Consider the following 23,699-nt stretch of genomic DNA (forward strand, 5'->3'; position numbering starts at 1 on the left):
TCACAGTGCAGAAGAGGCTCTTCGGCCCATCGAGTCTGCACCGACATGTGAGAAACACCTGACCTACCTACCTAATCCCATTTACCGGCACTTGGCACATAGCCTTGAATGTTATCTATAACTCAAATCGGGTCGGTGCTGCTCCTGCTGCTCTCTGAATCTGGCCGGCTCTGATTCCCCCAGCCCCCATTCCCTGGGTAATGCTCTCTCTCCCCGCAGTCTCCTCCAACTCACGGCGCCGCCACCATCTTCACCCGGGATTCAAAACCCGCCCCGAACCCGCCACACGCATGCGCACCCTACTCATCGCACAATTCCTAGCCTCTGGCCTACTCTTGTAGCCACAGTATTTATATGGCTAGTCCAGTTCAGTTTCTTGTCAATGGTAACCCCCAGGATGTTAATAGTGAAGGATTCAGTGATGGTAATGCCATTGAACATCAAGAGGCGATGGTTGGATTCTCTCTTGTTGGAGATGGTCATTGCCTGACACTCGTGTGGTGCGAATGTTACTTACCACTTGTCAGCCCAAGGCTTGATATTGTCCAGATCTTGCTGAATTTGAACATGGACTGCTTCAGTATCGGAGGAGTCGCGAATGGTGCTGAACATTGTGCAATCATCAGCGAACCTCCCTACTTCTAATGTTATGATGGAAGGAAGGTCATGGATGAAGCAGCTGAAGATGGTTGGGCCCAGGACACAACCCTAAGGAACTCCTGCAGTGATGTCCTGGAGCTGAGATGACTGACCTCCAACAACCACAACCCTTACTTTGTGCTAGGTATGACTCCAACTAGTGGAGGCTTTTCCCTCTGTTTCCCATTGACTCAAGTTTTGCTAAGGCTCCTTGATGCCACACTCTGTCAAATGCAGCTTGATGTCAAGGGTAGTCACTCTCACCTCACCTCTGGAGTTCAGTTCTTTTGTCCATGTTTGAACCAAGGCTGTAATGAGGTCAGGATCTGCATGGCCCTGGCGGAACCCAAACTGTGCATTAGCGAGCAGGTTATTGCTAAGCAAGTGCTGCTTGATAGCACTGTTGAGGATCCTTCCATTTTGGGATTAACTTTTGGAATTCATGCACAAGGACTCCCAAACCCCTATGTGCTGCAGCCTTCTGCAGTCTTTCTCCGTTTAAATAATATTCAGCTCCTCTAATCTTCCTGCCTAACCTCATCATTTACCACATTACATTCCATCTGCCAACTTTTTGCCAACTCACTTAACCTGTCTATATCCCTCTGTAGACTCTTTGTGTCCTCACCACTTGCCTTCCCACCTACTTTTGTGTCATCCACAAACCTGGCAATAGTACATTCACTTCCCTCATCTAAGTCATTCATATACATTGTAAATGATTGAGGCCCCAGAACTGATTCCTGTGGTACTCGACTCATTACAGGTTGTCATCCTGAAAATGCTCCCTTATCCCAACTCTCTGTTTTCTATTAATCAGCTAATCCTCTATCCATGCTAATATACTATCCCTAACACCATGGGCTCTTATTAAGTAGCCTCATATGTGGTACCTTATTGAATGCCTTTTGGAAATCCAAATATATTACATCTACTGGTTCCCCTTTATCTATCCTGCTTGTTACCTCCTGAAAGAATTCTGGTTTAGCTAGTAATACCAATATAAATGTTGGTGGAATACGGATATTAGCCAATCATTCTGACATAACTAAAGGAAGCAGAGGTTTAGGTCATTCATATGGATCAAGAAAAGCACTGGTCCTAACACTGAGCTTTGGGCATCCCCACAATATATCTTTCTCCAGTCTGAAAACAATTGTTCATCACTTAGCCAACTGTGTATCCATGCTGCCATTCCATGGAATTCTATCTCTCCTGAAATGTGTTGGTCAAAATTACAATATCCTTGTTGAGGCCTAACCAGTGATTTATAAAGTTCTAGCAGGATTTCTTTGGTTTTATATTCAATTTCTCTATTTATGCATGCAAGTATCCTGCATGCTTTTTAATTACAACATTAACTTGTGCTGCTGCCTTTAAGGGTTTGTGTATATGGACACCAAGATGTCTCTACTCATCAGCACTTTTCAAAATTGTGCCATTTATAGCATACTGTATTTCCATATTAGTTCTCTGAAAGTGCATCATTTCACACATCTCTGCAATGAACTCCATCTGTAAAGCTTCTGCCCATTTCACCATTCTGTTATTATGAAGCCTACAAATATCCTCATTCCAACTACTGCATTGCTAAGTTTTGTATCATGTGCAAACTTTATAATACTGCTCCTTACATCTGAATCAAAGTTGGTTTATAAAAGTTATAAAGAGTAATGGTCCCAAAATGACCCTTGGGGAACATTACTGCAAACAACCTCCCTGTCTGAAAAACATCTATCCCCCATCATTTGCTTCCTATTACTGGCCCAATCTTGTATCCATATCACCACTTTCCCCTTCATTCCATGGGCTGCCATCTTATTAATAAGCCTCCTGTATGGCACTTTTACATGCCTTCCAAAAGTCTACACTATCAACTGCATTACATTGATCAACCTTATCTATTACTTCATCAAATAATTCAATCAAGTTCATCAGACATGATTTGCCTTGAAGGACTGATAGATCTGGTCAATACATTACTCCAATATGCTGGCAGTGAGATGATCAAGAGCCAGCACAGCTCCTGGAGTATCCCTAACAATTTTTGACTTTATTTCTTTGGCTGACATGTCAGTTTCTCTGGCACTTTTGGAAGTCCACTTGCAGAAGATCTCTTTATAGATCTGAAATTCTTCCTGACAACACAATGCATGGCTCATTATTTCCTGGAGTTGTGCTATGCTTCTCCTGGATGTTTCATCATTTTGTTTGCCCATCCTCTCTTCAGAATGGTATCAGAAACTTGGAACAATGCTGAGGTGAGCCTATAAAGAATATTTTCATTATTTGACTTTGCACGATACCCCAAGGTTTCAGTAATTGTAACTGGCAAATTTTAATAAACAGTGAAAATGCAACAATGTTATTTCTTACTTTAGAATAAACTTATAAATAAAAGAAGAGTAAACTTACCAGAGTCAGGAACACTCAGAATATGTTGTTTTCATCATCTAGAAGGCTAAATTCCTCAAAAATCATTAATTTTTCTGACTGAATAAATATATTTTTGAGGCAACAAGTTATCGTATAGGTTATAGAGCTATCACACTGATAGCTATGTTTCTTTAGATTGTATGCTATCACACATTGAGCCATCGTTTGTAAAAGTATGTTGTGTTTTTGCAACTTTCTGCATTTCTAAATTATTCCCTGATTTTTAAAAATTATACTGCTTCAATTCTGCAGAATTTTTAATGGCTCTCTGTTAGAATCATAAATTAGTATAGTGCAGTACTGCACCAGCTCTTTAAAAGAGCAGTCCTGTTTGCCCGATCATTCCCCAGATCGTGACATTTTTTTCTCTTTTAAGTATTTATCCAATTCTCTTTTGGAGGTTACAATTGAATCTGTAACCAACTTAACAGACAGTGCATTCCAAATCCTAACCACTCGCTGTGTAAGTTTTGACTCCTGTCGCCTCTGGTACTTTTGCCTTTGCATGTGCCACCATTTTGCTTCCTAAAGTGAAGTTTTTTTCAATTAATGCACTGCTTCACTAAAATAATGCAAACAATTCACTTTCAAAGAAATGGGCCTGCCATACCTGTTTTATTTTGGCTTTTATTGCAAGAGGTCCAGAAATTAAGTAAAGTTGTCCACTTACCTTCAAGGGTGGCCAATTTGAATCATTTCACCAGACATTCTATTAAATGGTTTAACTTAGCGACAGCAGTAAGAATCTAAATTTGCAACATTAATGGCTCCTCAATAAGTGTCATTAACATACTTTTACATGAAGTATCAAATATGGTTCCATATAGATTTTGCTAAACACCACAACCATACATATAACAAACTGCCACAATCTTGAATTTAATTATTTTGGTGAGAGCTCTTTGTTTGATACATTCTCTACTCACCACACAAGGAAAGATAGAATTGTGATATTCCGTATATTTGAAGTTCTAACCAAATCTAAGAAGCTGTGTGGTTGGTTTTGCCCAACTGTGGAATTCAGAAGCTAAAAGAAAACATAAAAAAATGAATTTTCAATGCTTGCATTGTATACAAGTCCCAGTATAGTGGACGATTCTCAATTGGAAGCACCGCATTTTAAGTAAAATATTTCCTTTCTTACCAAAAGTATTAAGAGTATTGCACTGATCTCAGTTGACAGAACTATGTCCTATGCCTATCAAAGTTTGTAAAGAATGGGTGATAATAGGGTATAAAACTATTCCTTAATCTACTGAGCACATAGCACTTTATAGAATCAGAGAATAGTTACAACAGAGAATGAGGCTATTTTGTCTGTCAAGTCTGTGCTGGCCCTCTGCAAGACCAACTAACTTAGTCCCACTCCCCACCTTCTCCCCGTAACTCTGTAACTCTTTTCTTTTCAAATGATGATCCAAGTCTCTTTTGAAAGGCACAATTGAAACTGCCTCCTCCACACTCTCAGGAGTGCATTCCAGATCCTAACCATTTGCTGTGTTAAGAAGATTTTCCTCGCAGCCGTTGATTCTTTTGCCAATCGTCTTAAGTCAATGTCCTCTGGTTTTCAACCACTCTGCCAATGGGAATATTTTACCCCTGCCCTCCCCCACCATCCTCTACCACACCAACCCCCTCCATTTACTCTGCCCAGATTCATCATGATTTTGAGTTTCTCCTTAGTCTTCTTTTCTTTGAGGAGAACAGTCCTAGCTTTGCCAATCTATCCAGGTGACTGAAGTTCTTCATCCCTGGAACCATTCTCGTACATCTACTCTAATCTCTCTGCATCCTTCCTAAAGTATAGTGCCTAGATATAAAAAGGCTAGGGAATTAGGAAAAAAACAGTGGTAGCAGTCTCCGGATTACTTCCAGCACATCATGTTAATGAGTATAGAAATAGGAAGATAAAGTAGAAGAATGCATGACTGGAGAGATGGTGCAGGAGGGAGGCCTTTAGGTTCCTGGGTCATTGGGGCCACTTGAAGAAAAATAGGACCTATACAGACTGGATTGATTGCACCTAGGCAGAGCCATGAGCAACGTTCTTGCAGGGCGGTTTGTTTGTGTTATTGGGGAAGGTTTAAACTGACATGACAGGGATTGAGAACCAGGAGATAACATTAGAGGGAGCAAAAAAAAACAAGGTGCTTAAGAACTGGGAGAGAGAGGTGGCACTAGAGTATGAAGTAGCAAGGTATTAGTAGGGTCAGTGTAGGTAATAAGGTCTGAAAGATGTGAACGAGTGGAACGTGGTAAATATGACTTGTGAACTGCAGACGCAAGTAGCAATATGATTTTTTTTTATTCATTGGATGTCACTGGCTAGGCCAGCATTTATTGCCCATCCCTAATTGCCCTTGTTCAGAGGGCATTTAAGAGTCAACCACATTGCTGTAGGCCAGATAAGGACAGCAGGTTTCCTTCCCTAAAGGGCATTAGTGAACCAGATGGATTTTTACAACAATTAGCAATGGTTTCATGGTCATCATCAGACTTTTAATTCCAAAATTCAAATTTCACCATCTGATGTGGTGGGATTCGAACCCTGGACCCCAGAGCATTACCCTGGGTCTCTGGAATACTAGTCCAGTGACAGTACCGCTATGCCACCGCCTCCTGTTGTGGCGATAATGGGGACCTGTGTCAAAAAAGGGCAGGATTGGATACAAGGTGTTCAGGAAAGATACGGAAGGAAAGAAAGGAGGAGGGTGGCAGTATTGATTAAGGAGAATATTACAATGCTGTGGAGACAGGATGTCCTAGAGGAGTTAACAACAGAATTTATTTGGTTAGAGCTAACGAACAACGACGTACCATTACACTAAGACACCAGGACCGGATCAGATATATCCAAGAACACTGAGCAAAGTAACAGTGGAAATTTCAGAGGCACTGACCATAATCTTCCAATCCTCCTTAAATACAGGGGTGGTGCCAGAGGATGGGAGAATTACAAATGTCATACTGTTGTTCAAAACAGGTGTAAGGATGCGTTCAGCAACTACAGACTGGTCAGTTTATACTAGATGCTGGAAAAACTTTAAAATATGATAATCTGGGACAAAATTAACTCTCAATTGGACAAACATGGATTAATTAAGGAAAGGCAGCAAGGATTTGTTAAGGGCAAATCGTGTTTCACTAATTTGATTGAGTTTTCCAATGAAGTCACAGAGAAGGTTGATGAGAGTAATGCAGTTGATGTGGTGTATATGGACTTCCAAAGGTGTTTGACAAAATACTACATAACAGATTTGTGAACAAAGTTGAAGCTCATGGAATAAAAGGGACAGTGGCAGCATGGATACAAAGTTGGCTGAGTGACTCAAAACAGTAGTGATGAATGGTTATTACCCGGTCAGAAGGAAGTTGGGGTTCCCCAGGAATCGTTACCAGAACCAATGCTTTTCATGATATATATTGATGACCTAGACTTTGGTATACAGGGCATAAATTCAAGATTTTAAGATAGCATAAAATTGTAAGTGTTATGAACTGTGTGGAGAATAGCGATAGACTTCAAGAGGGCACAGACAGGCTACAAAACAAAATTATGTTTTTTAATTTTGCTTTTATTGTTAGTAAATATAATTAAAAATGGATTATGACTCTGTAACTATAGAGACATATTGTTGCTTGATCTTGAGATATTTGAATAACAGCCTAAGACCAAAAGAATGAAAAATGTGAAATAACTACCGTATATTCTCTGGTGTCAACATGCTGAAATATCACCCCAACGTGGGTGATGCCATTTCTTTTAGCAAAGCCTTGCACTATTTTCTCTGCCTCAGTCACTCGACCTTGAGCGATCAGCCATCTGGGAGACTCAGGTATAAGCCTTAAAAAAAGTACAAATAAAGCAGAAATCAGGATGGTAACAGAGCAATGGGGCAAGACTTCCACCTGCCCAATTTCAGTACAGGGTGACTGCAGCGAAGTTCCTGGAAGGCTAGTTAAACGCATGAGGGAGAAAGAAACAGAAACGTGTGCTGATAGGATTTGGTTAAGAGGGCTAGGAGGAGATTCCTTATGGAGAATTAACACCAGCGTGACACAGTTGGGCTGAATGGGCTTTTTCTGTGCTGTACATTTCTCGCCGTTTCTTCAGAAATTGTCAGTGACCACCCCTGCCCCCTGTCCAGCCCCCGGGTCACTGAGGCAGAAACGGAAAAGAGGCGGCCAGTATGGTGGTGGAGGGTTGGTGAGGAACAGTCAAATCACTCTTGCTCAGCCATTATTTTACATCAGGGTTCAGCTGTGGCTGACTTCAAATAATTTACTCACTTCACTAATTAAATTACTGTTTGCAACCGCACTGTCATTTTTTAAGACAGACAAGGGTGGCATCATGGCATTTGAGAGCACTGCGGATGTGTTGTGTCATGTCAGGTAAATCTGCACTTTGACCCCCAACCATTCCTTCGATCTTAGCTCTGCCCCTGCAAAGAGATGCTCATCACACAGAGTGTCACAGGTTCAAGTCAGTAATGCAAAAAAAACTAATGGTCTTAACCAGGACCAACAGTTGAAAGGAAATAGCTATAGCTTCCAGGAATGCATGACACGTGATTATTTGGAGAATACGGCACACAAACTGGGTGGGGAGGGCATAGTGATGTAATGGTAATGTCACTGGACTAGTAATCTAGAGGCCAGGCTAATCCCACTATGGCAGTTGGCAGAATCAATAAAATCAGAAGTTAAAAGCTAGTCTCCATAATAGTGGCCGTGAAACTATCACTGATCGTTGTAAAAACCCATCTGGTTCACTAACGCCCTTTGGGGAAGGAAATCTTCCATCCTGACCTGGTCTGGCCTACATGTAACTCCAGACCCACAGCAATGTGGTTGATTCTTACCTGCCCTCTGAGGTGGCCTAGCAAGTCTAACAAGCTCAGTTCAAGGGCAATTATGAATGGGCATTAAATGCTGATTTGCTGGTGACGTCCACATCCCATGAAAGAATAAAGAAAACAAAAAGGCCATTTGGCCCAACCAGTACAATGCCAGTGATTATGCCCTCCTTGAGCCTCCTATCCTTCCTCAACTCTATCAGCATAACTCTCTAATCCCTTCTCCTTCATATGCTTATCTAACTTTCACTTAAATGCATCTCTACTATTTGCTTCAACCACTCCCTGTGGTACTGAGTTCCACATTCTTACCACTCTTTGGGTAAAGAAGCTTCTTCTGAATTCTCTTCCTCGTGACTGTCTTATATTGACAGCCTCAAGTTAAGCTCTTCTCCACACAACAAAAGATTCTCTCTGTATCCACTTTATCAAAGCCTTTCATACTTTTAAAGACCTTTATTAGGTCACCCCTCAGCTTTCTCTTTCCAAGAGGAAAGAGACCCAGCCTGTCCATCCTTTCTTGGTATGTATAATCGTCACATTTGTGAGTTGTTGTTGTTCAAACATGGGATGTGAGCCTCGCTGGCTAGGTCAGCAGCTGCATTTTACGTTCCCGTGCCGGGCGTGTTTTCGGTAGGGGATTAGATAAAATATGACGGGTGCCCACCCACAACCTACCCACCCCCTTTCCACCCTCGAGCTCACCCCCATAATACGGGGGGTGGGCAGGCAGCAGAATAGGCAGCCTACCTGTCATATTTAAATAGATAATCAAGGGTCAATTAGACTTGTTATCAAGCCAATTGATCTCGATAATGTGCTGCCCCCTCCTTAAAACGTTTGGTGTGAGCAGCCAGGCAGGAGTGGGCAGCCTGATTTTTTAAAATAATCTCTTCCAAGGAAGGGAAGGAAAGGGTGGGTTCTATCTTCAGTGAATGCCCTTTGTGGGCCCCCCCCCCAAGATAGAATCCCCCCCTTTCTTCCTACCTGCCCGTAGCCTTAAACTTACTCCCCCCAATCACCCTGCACCTCCTCCCTGACCTATACAGACCTTCCCTGCTCAAGACCTTGGGCTTACTTGTCTCCAGGCACCATGGGTCTTCTTCCACCTCCTTCAGTTACTTAGCCCTCTCAGCTATTTCACATCTACTACAGCTGGATGTGCCTCTGAAGCTGGAAGTTGTTTGAGTAGCCCTCCTTGAGATCCCATCCACCACCCTCAATTGGATACTCAATCTGTTTCCATGCCAATTAAGGGAACGCCCTGGATCAAAATTCCAGCAAATGACTGTTTCCACCTGAGGGGTCAGGTCAGGCAGAGTGGGGCGGGGGGGTGGGGTGGATGGGGGGCAAGGGAATGGTGATGGCTCAGGACCTGAAATAGTCCCAGCTTGCGATGACTCTATGGAGCAGACTGGTTTCGTCAAGAAATAGTTAAACTTTATTACAGAGATATTTTCAGTGTTTGCACGCTCGACCAGATCTCTCATTGGAAAAACCTCACCCTGCAGATTGCCCGCACTAAGAGCTCACTGGTCAGAGCCCCCACAGTACATCACATGACCTGTGATTGACAAGAGGGAGTGACATCCAGTTACCACATTTTCTCCCCCTTTAGCTTTTTACAATTACTCTTTACAGAAAAGCATTTAAACAATCCAAAAAACATATCTACAATTTCAGGTGATTATAAATCAAGTCTCTGACATGCTCTTCTTATATGGCTAGAGCAGTATAGCTCTACCACTGGAGGTTCCTGAACAGGATCAACAGGATCTGGAGCTGCACTGTGAGACACATCATCGGAACTGGGCAGTTCAAGATTTGGCAACTCTTCTGAAAAATCTGGAATGTCTGTTCTATGTCAATCACATACCTCAGACATTGATTTTTCGATGTTAATCAAAGGTTGATCAGTTAATTGTTGGAATATCTCTCTGGCTTTGATATGATCTACGTGCTTACGGACGATTCAATCTTCCACTTGTACTTGGAAAGGTAATGGACCAAACTCTGAAACAATGGTTCCCGGAGCCCAGCAGGGCCCACTGCCAAAATTTCACATGTATACCATGTCACCTACACTGAATATACGAGCTTTACAGTGTATGCCGTGGTTAAATTTCTGATTACTCTGGTTCTGTGCTGTCTTCCCCTCTAAATTTGGAAACACCAAGTGTAAACGTGTATACAGATGGCATTTCATTAATAACTCTGACGGTGTTGAACCCATAATCGAATGTGATGTTGTATGATAACAAGAGAAACCAGGAAAGTCGAGATTCCAGAGTGCCTTCCAATGATTTTTTCATTCCAGGCTTAAAAGCTTGTATTACCCTCTCGGCCAGGCCAGACCATTCGATGAGAGATGCCAAGGTGCTGTTTAAATGTGCTTTCGCTAGGTCCACTAACTCACTATATACTTGGAATCGGGCGAGCTCGGGGCAGTCAGGTTGCGAATCAAGCTATATGTTTTGCTGCCATGTACACTTAAGAGGATCGCTTTCTGCTTTTCTTCGGCAGTTATTTCATTTGCTACAAAATAAAATCTGAGGCGCTCAACATACTGGCTCCAGTCTTCAATATTAGCATCACATGGATCAATCCTTCCAAACAGCAGGAGGACTGGTGAGTAGTTTTTAAAATTCGATTTACTCACATTAACAGGATGAGGTGCACAGTCAAAGTTGATCTTAACCTTGTCACCAAATGCGATGACTCTATAGGATAGACTGGTTTCATCAAGAAACAGTCAAACTTTATTACAGCGCATTTTCAGTGCTTGCTCGACCAGATCTCTCATCAGGTAAGCCCCGTCCCACAGATTGCTTGTGCTAAGAGCTCACTGGCCAGAGCACCCACAATACATCACATGACCTGTGATTGACAGGAGGGAGTGACTATACATCCAGTTACCACATGGCTCCTGTTTCCCCGCCTCTGAAATGAAATTTTGGTCCACTGTGTTAAAATGTTTCAAGACGTTTCCACCAAACACTAGGAGATAAAGAAGGATGAATTGTATCCTTGGCTTTCATCTGCAAACGTTTTTTTTTCCCTGCATATATCTCTTTAAAAGCCTTTGTGTGATCGTGTTCCTGTCATCAATCTTATTATGGTTTGCTTGCTGACACCTAGGTTTGCCTACATTTCACAACAACATTCTCATATTCTGCATTCCTTTAAAGGAGAAGTCATCCCAAAACTGCGGAGGAAACTTGGCCGCTGATGGTGGACCTCCCAATATCTGCCCTCTCATTCCAATGGAGAAGCGGAGGCAGCTAACTAATGGAGTAGAAAGGGGAAAATGGAAGGCAAGGTGCCAAGCTGCAGATTGGTCAGACATCCAGCTTCTCTCGATTGCATTCCGTCAAGCCGTTCCTCCTACTGAAAAGCATGTGAACTTTGCTACTCAGCAATCCTTTCTAATCTCTGTTTTACTCTTCCTGTAGATGTGCCAGGCCAAAAGGAAAACACAAGAGGAGCAGCATTCTGTTCTGCTGCTGGTTTTCACTTCATACATCATCAAAGCCACTCAAAATTTGTTGAACATTCTATTATGTTGGGCAATTTTCAGACATCCATGGCAGCTTCCTCAAACAGATGTTAGACCCCATACGAATGTTCAAGAGACTGGCTGCCTGAGGGAGCTGATTTTCCAGACATGGATGAGGCCGAACGCTGTCCACCAACAAATTTTGCATGAAACCAGGTGTCCTCCTTCTGGTTCCACTGTACTCCTGAGGGCCACTAGTGAGCACAACACACACTCCATTCTCCTTAAGCACCATCTGCCACTCCACCCCTTGAGACTAGCTCCAGGGCCACTGCTGGCAAGGCACAAATTGGCTGGATTTGGATGGGCAAGCCTTCTGGAAACATGACAGGCAGTGGAAGCTCAACATAGTTGTCAAAATGAGACTGAAGGTCCAATTTCAGGTGATGCCACACATTCTCAAGGGCAACTAGGCATGGGAAATAAGTGCTGGACTTGCTAGCGATGCCTATATCCCATGAACAAATAAAAACAATTAAACATTGGGAATACTGAGACCATTGTCCTTGGACCCAATCATAAACTCTGTTCTCTAGCTATTAACTCATCCTTATCCTGGCCAACTTTCTGAGGCTGAACCAATCTGTTCACAATCTTGGTGTCGTGGTTGCTCCCTTAACCAGCTTCCGACCCTACTTCTGCACCATCACCAAGACTGCCTGCTTCCATTTTCTTTGCTTAACCCGACTCCACTATCTGCTTCAGCTCATCTACTGCTGAACCCTTATCCATGCCTTTGTTAAACATACAACACAGAAACACAGAAAATAGGAGCAGGAGTAGGCCATTTGGCCCTTCGAGCCTGTTCCATCGTTCATTATGATCATGGCTGATCATCCAACTCAATAGCCTGCTCCCGCTTTCTCCCCATATCCTTTGATCCCTTTCGCCCCAAGAGCTATATCTAACTCCTTCTTGAAAACATACAATGTTTGGCTTCAACTACTTTCTGTGGTAGCGAATTCCACAGGCTCACCACTCTCTGTGTCTCAACCCCACAGACTTGACTATTCCAATGCTCTCCTGGTTGACATCCCATGTTCAAGCTGACACAAACTTGTGTTCATCCAAAACCCTGCTCTCTTGAGTATTGGTGAAAAAAGAGACATGCCTAAGCTTACTGTCTTGCCCTTATTAGTACACTGTGCAAGAATAAGGGGAAAACCACAATTTCTACTGTGTGTGAATTCAGTGTATGTGAATACACTGTAAATTGTTGTTTTCCCCTTATATTGGTATTCTTGCAAAGTGTCCTGACAAGTGCAAGACAATAAGCTTAGACATGTCTCTTTTTTTTAGCAATACTTAAGTTCTGTACTATCAAATGACTACTCTGCTCTCTGATTCCTACCTCACATCAAGTCCTGTTCACATCACTCCAGTGCTCAATGATCTACATTGGGTCCCGTTTTAGTCGGAAATTTAAAAAAAATTCTAATCCTGCATAAGCCCTAAACACTGTGCCTATTCCCTCAACACCTCCAAAACCTCTCTGCCTCTCTACCTCTCTTTTCCCCTTTAAGATGCTTCTTAAAACCTAACTCTCTGATCAAGGTCATCTGCCCTAATATAACCTTACATTTTTGGTTTCAAATTTTGTTTGGTAACATTTCTTTGGGACATCTTATGCCATATAAATGCAAATGCAAGTTGTCACAGTTGATAACAGTTAAAAAAAAAAGCTAACTCACCACCAAAAAGGAATATACAGAATCTCTGGGATGGTCAAAGCAAGTAATAATATCCTCCAATTTCGAATATAATATGCAAAGATTGGCAGAATTATATAGCCTATAGCATAAAACATGCAGACACCAAGGGTTGAGTAAGCAGTCCTTTCAGTTTTGCCAAGGAGTTCAGTTCCTGTTCAGTGAAGGAAAGAAAGTAACTTAAATTAGATCATAATCAACAACCAAAGCCATGGCATATTTATTGTAAATGCAAATTTTGAAGTTTAAGTAATTCAACTTCAAGGCACAATTTTACTGATACTACTCAATAGAAGGAAGGAAAACAGCACAGTGTAGTATAATTAACAGATACATAAATATATTTGTATGAAATTCCTCTGCTCTTGTTCGTCCTTCAAGGTGAAGTTCATCAATTGGGTGTTTGGTAGGGTTCCGATGGGTGAAGCTAAGGCCGATCTGCACCTGGAAGTTTCCACTGGAAATAGGACAGGATACTGTAGACAGTTGAGTCTTGGGGTCAAGTTACTGGCTCACGATTTCCTCCCCTTGTATTTTCTCCCTGCCTCTGATCTGCACTTGTTTTTGAAGGAGGCTGCACCATCGAATAGGTGCCAATGCATAGAATGGATGTGCATCCAAGCAGGCTTGTTGTAATTAGGGAGGCCGAAAACTGTGTCGGTAATTAAAGTTCAAGATCAGCACATATCTTCAGCAAGAGGAGACCATTGCTGTTATAACTGCCAATCCCATTTGTTCCGATAACCCCTTCCCACGCCTGGTGATCTGCACCAACTCTTGCATGAAGTCACCAAGAATGATTAGCTTCTCTGACTTTGGCACAGTAGCAATCAAGAAGTGGAGGTCACCATTGAACAAAGGCAGTTTAAATTCCTGGATTGAATGAAATATTAGAAAATAAAACCCAATTTCTCAAAGATAAACGGTATCATACATATACTATCACAATATAAATGATGAAGTAACGCATGATATTTGTAAAGAGAAGTTGTTACGATTTTCACTTGCATACATAACACCACACCATACTGTAAAATGCCAGGGCTATGGCTGCACAATCTGACTTCAACACCTGTAAGGTATATGGAGGCAGAACTCCAGGATCTCAAGATTCCTGGGTCCCCGGTTCATTGTTGCAAGAGCAACAGGAAGAGGCTTTTGGCTGGAGACTGTCTCCTTCAGAAATCCAGGGATCAGCAATGATACTAGATGGAACAAAGCCCACAATCTTGCCAGCAATTGAAGCAGGGGAGGCCTGAAATCTCACAAAGGGGAGGAAGAAAATGGGGGAAATTATTGCAGGAGTTAAAGGCCTGTAGCATTTAAAAGGCCGAGCAGCAAAGAAATTTAGGAACCATGGCACCTTCAAGAGGAATAAAATGAAAATTGATAATCTTACATAAGCTACAACAAAGAAGGATAAGTGGTAAAAGGCCATTACATTGCACTGCCTGTGCCATATAGAAGAAGACAGCAATGGCACCTCATTGATCTTCTTCCAGGATATCCATCATATGTAGGAAGGAATTTAATGATCTTACAAAAGCAGCAAAGGTAAGTTATTTGCCAGCTAAGGGCTTTGCGAGATGCTTAGAGCAATGTTATCAACCCTGACCTCATAGAGTGCATTCACTGCCCTATGGGCCTTCAAAGTGCACTTTTCACTTAATCTAGCCCTCAAACAGCAGGAAGGTCTCAAGCCAAGTTATTCAGCAGTAGTGGGAAGATGTGGCAGAGCAGGTGAACACCAGGAAGCTTCTCCCATGGATCTGGCTGCAATATGTAATAAATTTAATGAGCCAGACCAGGATTGCAAAGGTAAGATTCCTAACTGAGATCTTACATCTTTCTCTGCTGGAGGACATGTTTTGCAGTTTTCTAAGCTGAGTCACCCTTTTAAACTTCTCAATGAAATCCTAGCCTCACACACTATAAATGACAAAGTGCAGCTCCTTTCAGTAGTCACTCATCCAACTCTGCTTAGCCTGGACACTAAATACTAACATTTGTCACTATCTTTTCTCTCAGGCACAGCAAATATAAGGACAGCAGTGGTGAAGGAGCTGGAAGAGGACAGAACCAGGAAGACACACCAGGGCAAGAGCCAGCTGTGAGTCAGTAACCCTGTGTAATTTATAGGATGGTTTGTACAGGGTCTGCACAGGGAGACTACCCTGGAAGGTGGTAGGACAGCCCAGGAGGCAGCCTGGATGAGGCTGCTCAAGTCCTAGCTCTGCTGCAGAGGACATACATGAATGCCCCTCAGGCTGCAGCCTATAGCACCCTGCAGAAGATGGCTATATACCAAGACTTTCTAAGTGCATTGGCTAGCTGCCAGTGAGCTTGCTCAAAATGGCACAGAGCCTGGAGGGGTCCAGGTCAAACTTTGTTGGGTTTTCAAGCGGAGAATTAAGATCATGAAGTCAGCCATTGAGCGAGTGGTCAGCTCTATGAACAATGCAGTGGCACTGCACAGTGATAAAGCCCAGGCGACAGCTCTGAGGTTTCACTAGGAGCTCAGATTGCTGTAATTGAGGCTACAGAGTCCAGAATCTCCTTAGGTTTTCAAACCATGAAGCAGAACATGGATACAAGTGTGTAAAGCATGGAAGCACTTCCAGAGTATCACAATTCTCCTTCACTCTATTCTGACATAGCACAGAGGCAATGTTAGGATGCAACTTCATGGTAATGGCATTAGCTCTGTGAAAGAAGCCCATGCTGTCCTCTTGCAGGAGCACCACTGCTCCCTGCCAGTCCCTGGCCTACTGTCATTGTTGATTCCACATGGTCAGTTGGTCCAGATGATACTGATCAGCAACAAGAGGCAGCAGTCTGCAGCCAAACCTTCAATGGCAGAGCTCCTAGAAGTCACCCCCATAGCCATATCAAGTGCCCTCAGTAGATGATCAGCTGATTACTGCCATTCAAGATACAGCAATATGGAAACCCCCATTGAAGCACCAGAATAGATAAATAAGCATAGAAGCCAGACTATGGGATTGAACTCAGGTGATTTCAGTTGAGTATTATGAAAACAAAATATTGTCATATCTAGAATGGGCAATGTACAATATGCTAAGTCATGTAAAATGAATGGCCATGAGTTAGTAAAGTGTAAGAAAGTTAAAATGGTAGATGCAAGGTCTGAGCCAGATGGTCAGAGAGATTATTGATGCACTGAGGCAGAGAGTGTTTACTCAGAAAAAATTCCCTTCAGTGATTTGTTGCCTTACAGCCAGGCAGTGCTGCTCGGCCTTGGTTTTCTTCATCATCCAGTCCCTTGATAGCACAGAACTTGAATGTTGCTGAAAAGAGAGACATACTGTCAAAGCTTTTCATATTGCATGCATCAAGACAAATGTAAGAATGCCAAATTTCAAATGATCACAACAATTTATACTACAGGAGAAAAGGCTGCTGATTGTTTGGCAAGTCAACTTTGACTGGCTGAGGCATTGCCAAGGAGAAAGCCATGGGGAACTATAGGCTCATCAAGCTCCCAGGTAATTCAAGAATGGCATAAGGCCTGAACATATTCCTTTTGTTTGCAGAGAACGGGTAGCTGCATATGAATGTATATTGATTCTATTAAGTGCAAGTGAGCCATGTTACGAATTTGACTAATTAACAGTGCAAGTAGATATAAACGGTACAATATGATTGTGATATTGGAGGCATGGCTGCAGGGCAACCAAGGCTGGGAACTGAATATCCAAGGGTACTTGATATTTAGGATGGATAGGCAAAAAGGAAAAGGAGGTGGCATGCCATTGTTAGTTAGGGATGAAATCAGTGCAATGTTGAGAGAGGATATTGGCTCAGAAAATCTAGATGTGGAATCAGTCTGGGTGGAGGTAAGAAGCAATAAGGGGTAGAAAACATTAGTGTGAATTGTCTATAAGCCTCCAACAGCAGTGGTATAGGAGGAGACAGCATTAAACAGGAAATTACAGATGCATGTAACAAGGGTACTAAAGTAATCATGGGTGACTTTAATCTATATATAGACTGGGCTAAACAAATTAGCAATAATACTGTGGAGAATGAATTCCTGGAGTGTGTATAAGATGATTTTTTAGACCAGTATATTGAGGAACCAACTAGGGAACAGCCTATACTGGTTTTGGTACTGTAATAAGAAGGGGTTAATTAATTAATAATCTTGTTGTGCGGGGTCCTTTAGGGAACAGTGACCATAACATGATAGAATTCTTCATTAGAATGGAACGTGAAGTAGGCCGATCTGAACCAAGGGTCCTAAACCTAAACAAAGGAAAGTATGAAGGTATGAGGTACGAGTTGGCTAAGATAGATTAGGAAACTTCATTAAAAGGCATTACGGTGGATAGGCAATGGCTAATATTTAAGGGACAAAGGTATGCATTGCAAGTTATACATTCCTTTCTGGCATAAAAGCACAACAGAAAATGTTTATTAGCCAGCTATGGCTAATAAAAGAAATTAAGGATAGTATTAAATCCAAAGAAGAGTCATATATAGTTACTAGAAAAAGTAGCAAGCCTGAGGATTAGGAGCAGTTTAAAATTCAGCAAAGGAGGACCAAGAGATTGATTAAGAGGGGAAAAATAGAGTATGAGAATAAACTTGCAAGGAATATAAAAGTGGATTGTAAAAGCTTATATAAGTATGTAAAAAGAAAAAGATTAATGAAGACAAATGTAGGTCCCTTACAGTCTGCAACAGGAGAGTTTCTAATGGATAACAAGAAAATGGCAGAGCAATTAAACAATTCCTTTAGTTCTACCTTCATAGAGGGAGACACAAATAACTTTCCAGAAATGCTAAGGAACCAAGGGTCTAGTGAGAAGGAGGAATTGAAGGGAATTAGTATTACTAAAAAAAATAGTGCTGGAGAAATTATTGGGACTGATGGCTGATAAATCCCCAGGGCCGGATAATATACATCGCAGAGTACTAAAGGAGGTGGTTATGCAAATAGTGGAAGCGTTGGTTGTCATCTTCCAACATTCTGTAGATTCTGGAACAGTCCTGGCCAATTGGAGGGTGGCAAATGCAACCACACTATTTAAAAAGGGAGGGAGAGAGAAAACAGTGAATTACAGACCAGTTAGCCTAACATCAGTAGTAGGGAAAATGCTAGAGTCTATCATAAAGGGTATGATAACAGGACACTTAGAAAATATCAATGGGATTAGACAAAATCAATGTGGATTTATGAAAGGGAAATCATGTTTGACAAACCTGCTGGAGTTTTTTGAGGACGTAACTAGCAGAATAGATAAGCGAGAACCAATGGATGTGGTGTATTTGGATTTTGATACAGATTTTGATAAAGTCCCATGTGAGAGGTTAGTGTGAAAAATTAAAGCACATGGGATTGGGGGTAGTATACTGGCATGGATTGAGAATTGGTTAGCAGACAGGAAACAGAGAGTAGGAATAAATGAGTCTTTTTTGGAGTGGCAGATGGTAACTAATGGGGTACAGCAGGGATCAGTGCTTGGGCCCCAGCTATTCGCAATATATATCAATGATTTGGAGGAGGGAACCAAATGCAGTATTTCCAATTTTGCTGACGATACAAAACTCGGTGGGAATATGAGTGGTCAGGAGGATGTTAAGAGGCTTCAAGGCAATTTAGACAAGTTGAGTGAGTGGGCAAATACATGGTAGATGCGGTATAACGTGGATAAGTGTGAAGTTATCCACTTTGGTAGGAAAAACAGAATGGCAGAGTATTATTTAAATGTTGACATACACAGGGACCTGGGTGTCCTTGTACACAAATCACTGAATGCAAGCATGCAGGTGCAGCAAGCAGTTAAGAAGGCAAATGATATGTTGGCCTTCATTGTGTGAGGACTTGAATAAAGGAGCAAGGATGTCTTACTGCAGCTGTACAGGGCCATGGTGAGACCACACCTGGAATATTGTAAAACAAAAACAGAATTACCTGGAAAAACTCAGCAGGTCTGGCAGCATCGGCGGAGAAGAAAAGAGTTGACGTTTCGAGTCCTCATGACCCTTCGACAGAACTTGCGTTCGAGTCCAAGAAAGAGTTGAAATATAAGCTGGTTTAAGGTGTGTGTGTGGGGGGCGGAGAGATAGAGAGACAAAGAGGTGGGGGGGGGGGTGCTGTGGTTGTAGGGACAAACAAGCAGTGATAGAAGCAGATCATCAAAAGATGTCAACGACAATAGTACAATAGAACACATAGGTGTTAAAATTAAAGTTGGTGATATTATCTAAACGAATGTGCTAATTAAGAATGGATGGTAGGGCACTCAAGGTATAGCTCTAGTGGGTTTTTTTTTATATAATGGAAATAGGTGGGAAAAGGAAAATCTTTATAATTTATTGGAAAAAAAAGGGAAGGGGGAAACAGAAAGGGGGTGGGGATGGGGGAGGGAGCTTACGACCTAAAGTTGTTGAATTCAATATTCAGTCCGGAAGGCTGTAAAGTCCCTAGTTGGAAGATGAGGTGTTGTTCCTCCAGTTTGCGTTGGGCTTCACTGGAACAATGCAGCAAGCCAAGGACAGACATGTGGGCAAGAGAGCAGGGTGGAGTGTTGAAATGGGAAGCGACAGGGAGGTTTGGGTCATTCTTGCGGACAGACCGCAGGTGTTCTGCAAAGCGGTCGCCCAGTTTACGTTTGGTCTCTCCAATGTAGAGGAGACCACATTGGGAGCAACGAATGCAGTAGACTAAGTTGGGGGAAATGCAAGTGAAATGCTGCTTCACTTGAAAGGAGTGTTTGGGTCCTTGGACGGTGAGGAGAGAGGAAGTGAAGGGGCAGGTGTTGCATCTTTTGCGTGGGCATGGGGTGGTGCCATAGGAGGGGGTTGAGGAGTAGGGGGTGATGGAGGAGTGGACCAGGGTGTCCCGGAGGGAGCGATCCCTACGGAATGCCGATAAGGGGGGTGAAGGGAAGATGTGTTTGGTGGTGGCATCATGCTGGAGTTGGCGGAAATGGCGGAGGATGATCCTTTGAATGCGGAGGCTGGTGGGGTGATAAGTGAGGACAAGGGGGACCCTATCATGTTTCTGGGAGGGAGGAGAAGGCGTGAGGGCGGATGCGCGGGAGATGGGCCGGACACGGTTGAGGGCCCTGTCAACGACCGTGGGTGGAAAACCTCGGTTAAGGAAGAAGGAGGACATGTCAGAGGAACTGTTTTTGAATGTAGCATCATCGGAACAGATGCGACGGAGGCGAAGGAACTGAGAGAATGGGATGGAGTCCTTACAGGAAGCGGGGTGTGAGGAGCTGTAGTCGAGATAGCTGTGGGAGTCAGTGGCTTTGTAATGGATATTGGTGGACAGTCTATCACCAGAGATTGAGATAGAGAGGTCAAGGAAGGGAAGGGAAGTGTCAGAGATGGACCACGTGAAAATGATGGAGAAATATCCATTACAAAGCCACTGACTCCCACAGCTATCTCGACTACAGCTCCTCACACCCCGCTTCCTGTAAGGACTCCATCCCATTCTCTCAGTTCCTTCGCCTCCGTCGCATCTGTTCCGATGATGCTACATTCAAAAACAGTTCCTCTGACATGTCCTCCTTCTTCCTTAACCGAGGTTTTCCACCCACGGTCGTTGACAGGGCCCTCAACCGTGTCCGGCCCATCTCCCGCGCATCCGCCCTCACGCCTTCTCCTCCCTCCCAGAAACATGATAGGGTCCCCCTTGTCCTCACTTATCACCCCACCAGCCTCCGCATTCAAAGGATCATCCTCCGCCATTTCCGCCAACTCCAGCATGATGCCACTACCAAACACATCTTCCCTTCACCCCCCTTATCGGCATTCCGTAGGGATCGCTCCCTCCGGGACACCCTGGTCCACTCCTCCATCACCCCCTACTCCTCAACCCCCTCCTATGGCACCACCCCATGCCCACGCAAAAGATGCAACACCTGCCCCTTCACTTCCTCTCTCCTCACCGTCCAAGGACCCAAACACTCCTTTCAAGTGAAGCAGCATTTCACTTGCATTTCCCCCAACTTAGTCTACTGCATTCGTTGCTCCCAATGTGGTCTCCTCTACATTGGAGAGACCAAACGTAAACTGGGCGACCGCTTTGCAGAACACCTGCGGTCTGTCCGCAAGAATGACCCAAACCTCCCTGTCGCTTCCCATTTCAACACTCCACCCTGCTCTCTTGCCCACATGTCTGTCCTTGGCTTGCTGCATTGTTCCAGTGAAGCCCAACGCCAACTGGAGGAACAACACCTCATCTTCCAACTAGGGACTTTACAGCCTTCCGGACTGAATATTGAATTCAACAACTTTAGGTCGTAAGCTCCCTCCCCCATCCCCACCCCCTTTCTGTTTCCCCCTTCCCTTTTTTTTCCAATAAATTATAAAGATTTTCCTTTTCCCACCTATTTCCATTATATAAAAAAAAAACCCCACTAGAGCTATACCTTGAGTGCCCTACCATCCATTCTTAATTAGCACATTCGTTTAGATAATATCACCAACTTTAATTTTAACACCTATGTGTTCTATTGTACTATTGTCGTTGACATCTTTTGATGATCTGCTTCTATCACTGCTTGTTTGTCCCTACAACCACACCCCCCCCCCCACCTCTTTGTCTCTCTATCTCTCCGCCCCCCACACACACACCTTAAACCAGCTTATATTTCAACTCTTTCTTGGACTCGAACGCAAGTTCTGTCGAAGGGTCATGAGGACTCGAAACGTCAACTCTTTTCTTCTCCGCCGATGCTGCCAGACCTGCTGAGTTTTTCCAGGTAATTCTGTTTTTGTTTTGGATTTCCAGCATCCGCAGTTTTTTTTTGTTTTTATCCCTGGAATATTGTATGCAGTTTTGGTCTCCTTACCTAAAAAAGGGTATACTTGCCAAAGCGAGAGTGCAGCAAATGTTCATCAGACTGATTCCTCATGTGAGCAGAGATTGGGTTGTCTAAACCTGTATTCACTGGAATTTATAAGAATGAAAGGGGATCTCATTGAAATGTTTAAATTCTGACAGGGATAGGCAAAGGATGTTTCCTCTGGCTTGGGGGGGGGGGTCTAGAACGAGGGGTCACAGTCCCAGGATACGGGGTAGGCCATTTAGGACTGAGATGAGAAGAAACTTCTTCATTTAGAGAATGGTGAACCTGTGGAATTCTCTACCACAGAAAGCTGTGGAGGCCAAGTCATTGAATGTATTCAAGAAGGAAATAGGTAGATTTCTAGACTCTAAAGGTGTCCTAAAATGGGGAGAGAGTGGGAGTATGGCGTTGAGGTGGAGGATCAGCCATGATCATATTGAATACTGGAGCAGGCTTGAAGGGCCAAATGACGTATTGTTGCTCCTCCTAAAATCTTGGAACTCCCTTCCTAATAGCACTGTGGGTGTACCTACACCACATGGACTGTAGCGGTTCAAGAAGGCAGCTCATCACCACCTTCTCAAGGTCAACTAAGGATGGGCAATAAATGCTGGCCCAGGCAGCAAAGCCCACATCCCACTATTACAGTGGCTGCCCTTTCAATGATTCTTCTACTGTTTCAAAGGTGTCCCAGGAGAGACAGAGGCCTGGTGCCCCGGGACAGGTAAGCCCCTTGTTTCTGGGGCACAAACCAACAAGTCATGTTGGAGGTTGTGAAGGGGAGGAGGAGGTATGTCCTCTTCATGGAGGGTGGCAGGAAGAGAACCCTCACACAGACAAAACAGGCATGGCTTGAAATTGCCAGCGGCAGAAGCATCATTTGGAGATCCTTGATCTAGCGCTGGAAAATGTTCAATGACCTCATATGCTATGGCAAGGTGAATGCTGCCTCCAACCCTCAGGATAGGTCCCTGGGTATTCACCCCCAGCAGATATACTGGCTGAAAGCCTCAGGATGCATGATGTTCCTGAATATGGGAGGGCTCTGTGCTCAAGGCACTTACTGATCCCTCAGAATGACTCACAGCCGCATGCTGCTGAAGACCTGCCAGCTCTGACACATGCTGTTTCTAATGAACAGGGGGAGCTGCCATTGACCCAAGTGGACAGCAGTGCATTTTCTTGCTCTCTTTTGTATTTGCAGGAGAAATGGGCACATAATACTGGGAGAGGGCCCAGTCTTGATGGAGGTGTCCCCCTACCTTCAGGTCATCACATCATGGAGAAGGGAGTGATGGAAATGGTCGGGATCATGGACCAGGAAGCTGTTGGCCCTGGTTAAATTGACACTCATGATGGAGATGATGATGACTGAGGAAATACACTCATTGAAGGGATACATTCACTCCACCCTGTCCAATAGCATGTTAAACACTGAGTTGCATTGGGAAGACTTGGCACTGCAGAGGCTCCTGCTCTCCAAGGCTAGCTCTCATGACCACTTCCTGTGTTTTCCACAGCTGCAGATGTCCACCCATAGGGACCTTCTCCCTCCTAATCGGCAGCCCAAGAGCAGGAGCAAGATACTGAAGAAGTGCACTGTTCACCAGTTCAGATACGGTCAGCATGGTGCTCCTCACGTGTTTAGATAGGATGTCATTGAATAAGG

At 43.5% G+C, this 23,699-nt stretch overlaps 1 protein-coding gene across 1 annotated transcript in view; it reads right to left on the reverse strand.

Annotated features, from left to right (window-relative positions):
• The window catches only part of LOC121277165 (solute carrier family 22 member 5-like), a 107,787-nt gene that overhangs the window by 31,301 nt on the left and 52,787 nt on the right, over positions 1 to 23,699 (reverse strand). The window contains exons 4-6 of the mRNA XM_041186267.1: positions 13,182 to 13,353; positions 6,778 to 6,919; positions 4,002 to 4,102 (exon numbers count right to left, since the gene is read on the reverse strand). Coding sequence (XP_041042201.1) covers positions 4,002 to 4,102; positions 6,778 to 6,919; positions 13,182 to 13,353 — 415 coding nt within the window. The remainder of the gene's footprint in view (positions 1 to 4,001; positions 4,103 to 6,777; positions 6,920 to 13,181; positions 13,354 to 23,699) is intronic.

Source organism: Carcharodon carcharias, chromosome 4 (genome assembly GCF_017639515.1).
Source record: "Carcharodon carcharias isolate sCarCar2 chromosome 4, sCarCar2.pri, whole genome shotgun sequence".
In the NCBI taxonomy this organism is placed as follows: domain Eukaryota; kingdom Metazoa; phylum Chordata; class Chondrichthyes; order Lamniformes; family Lamnidae; genus Carcharodon; species Carcharodon carcharias.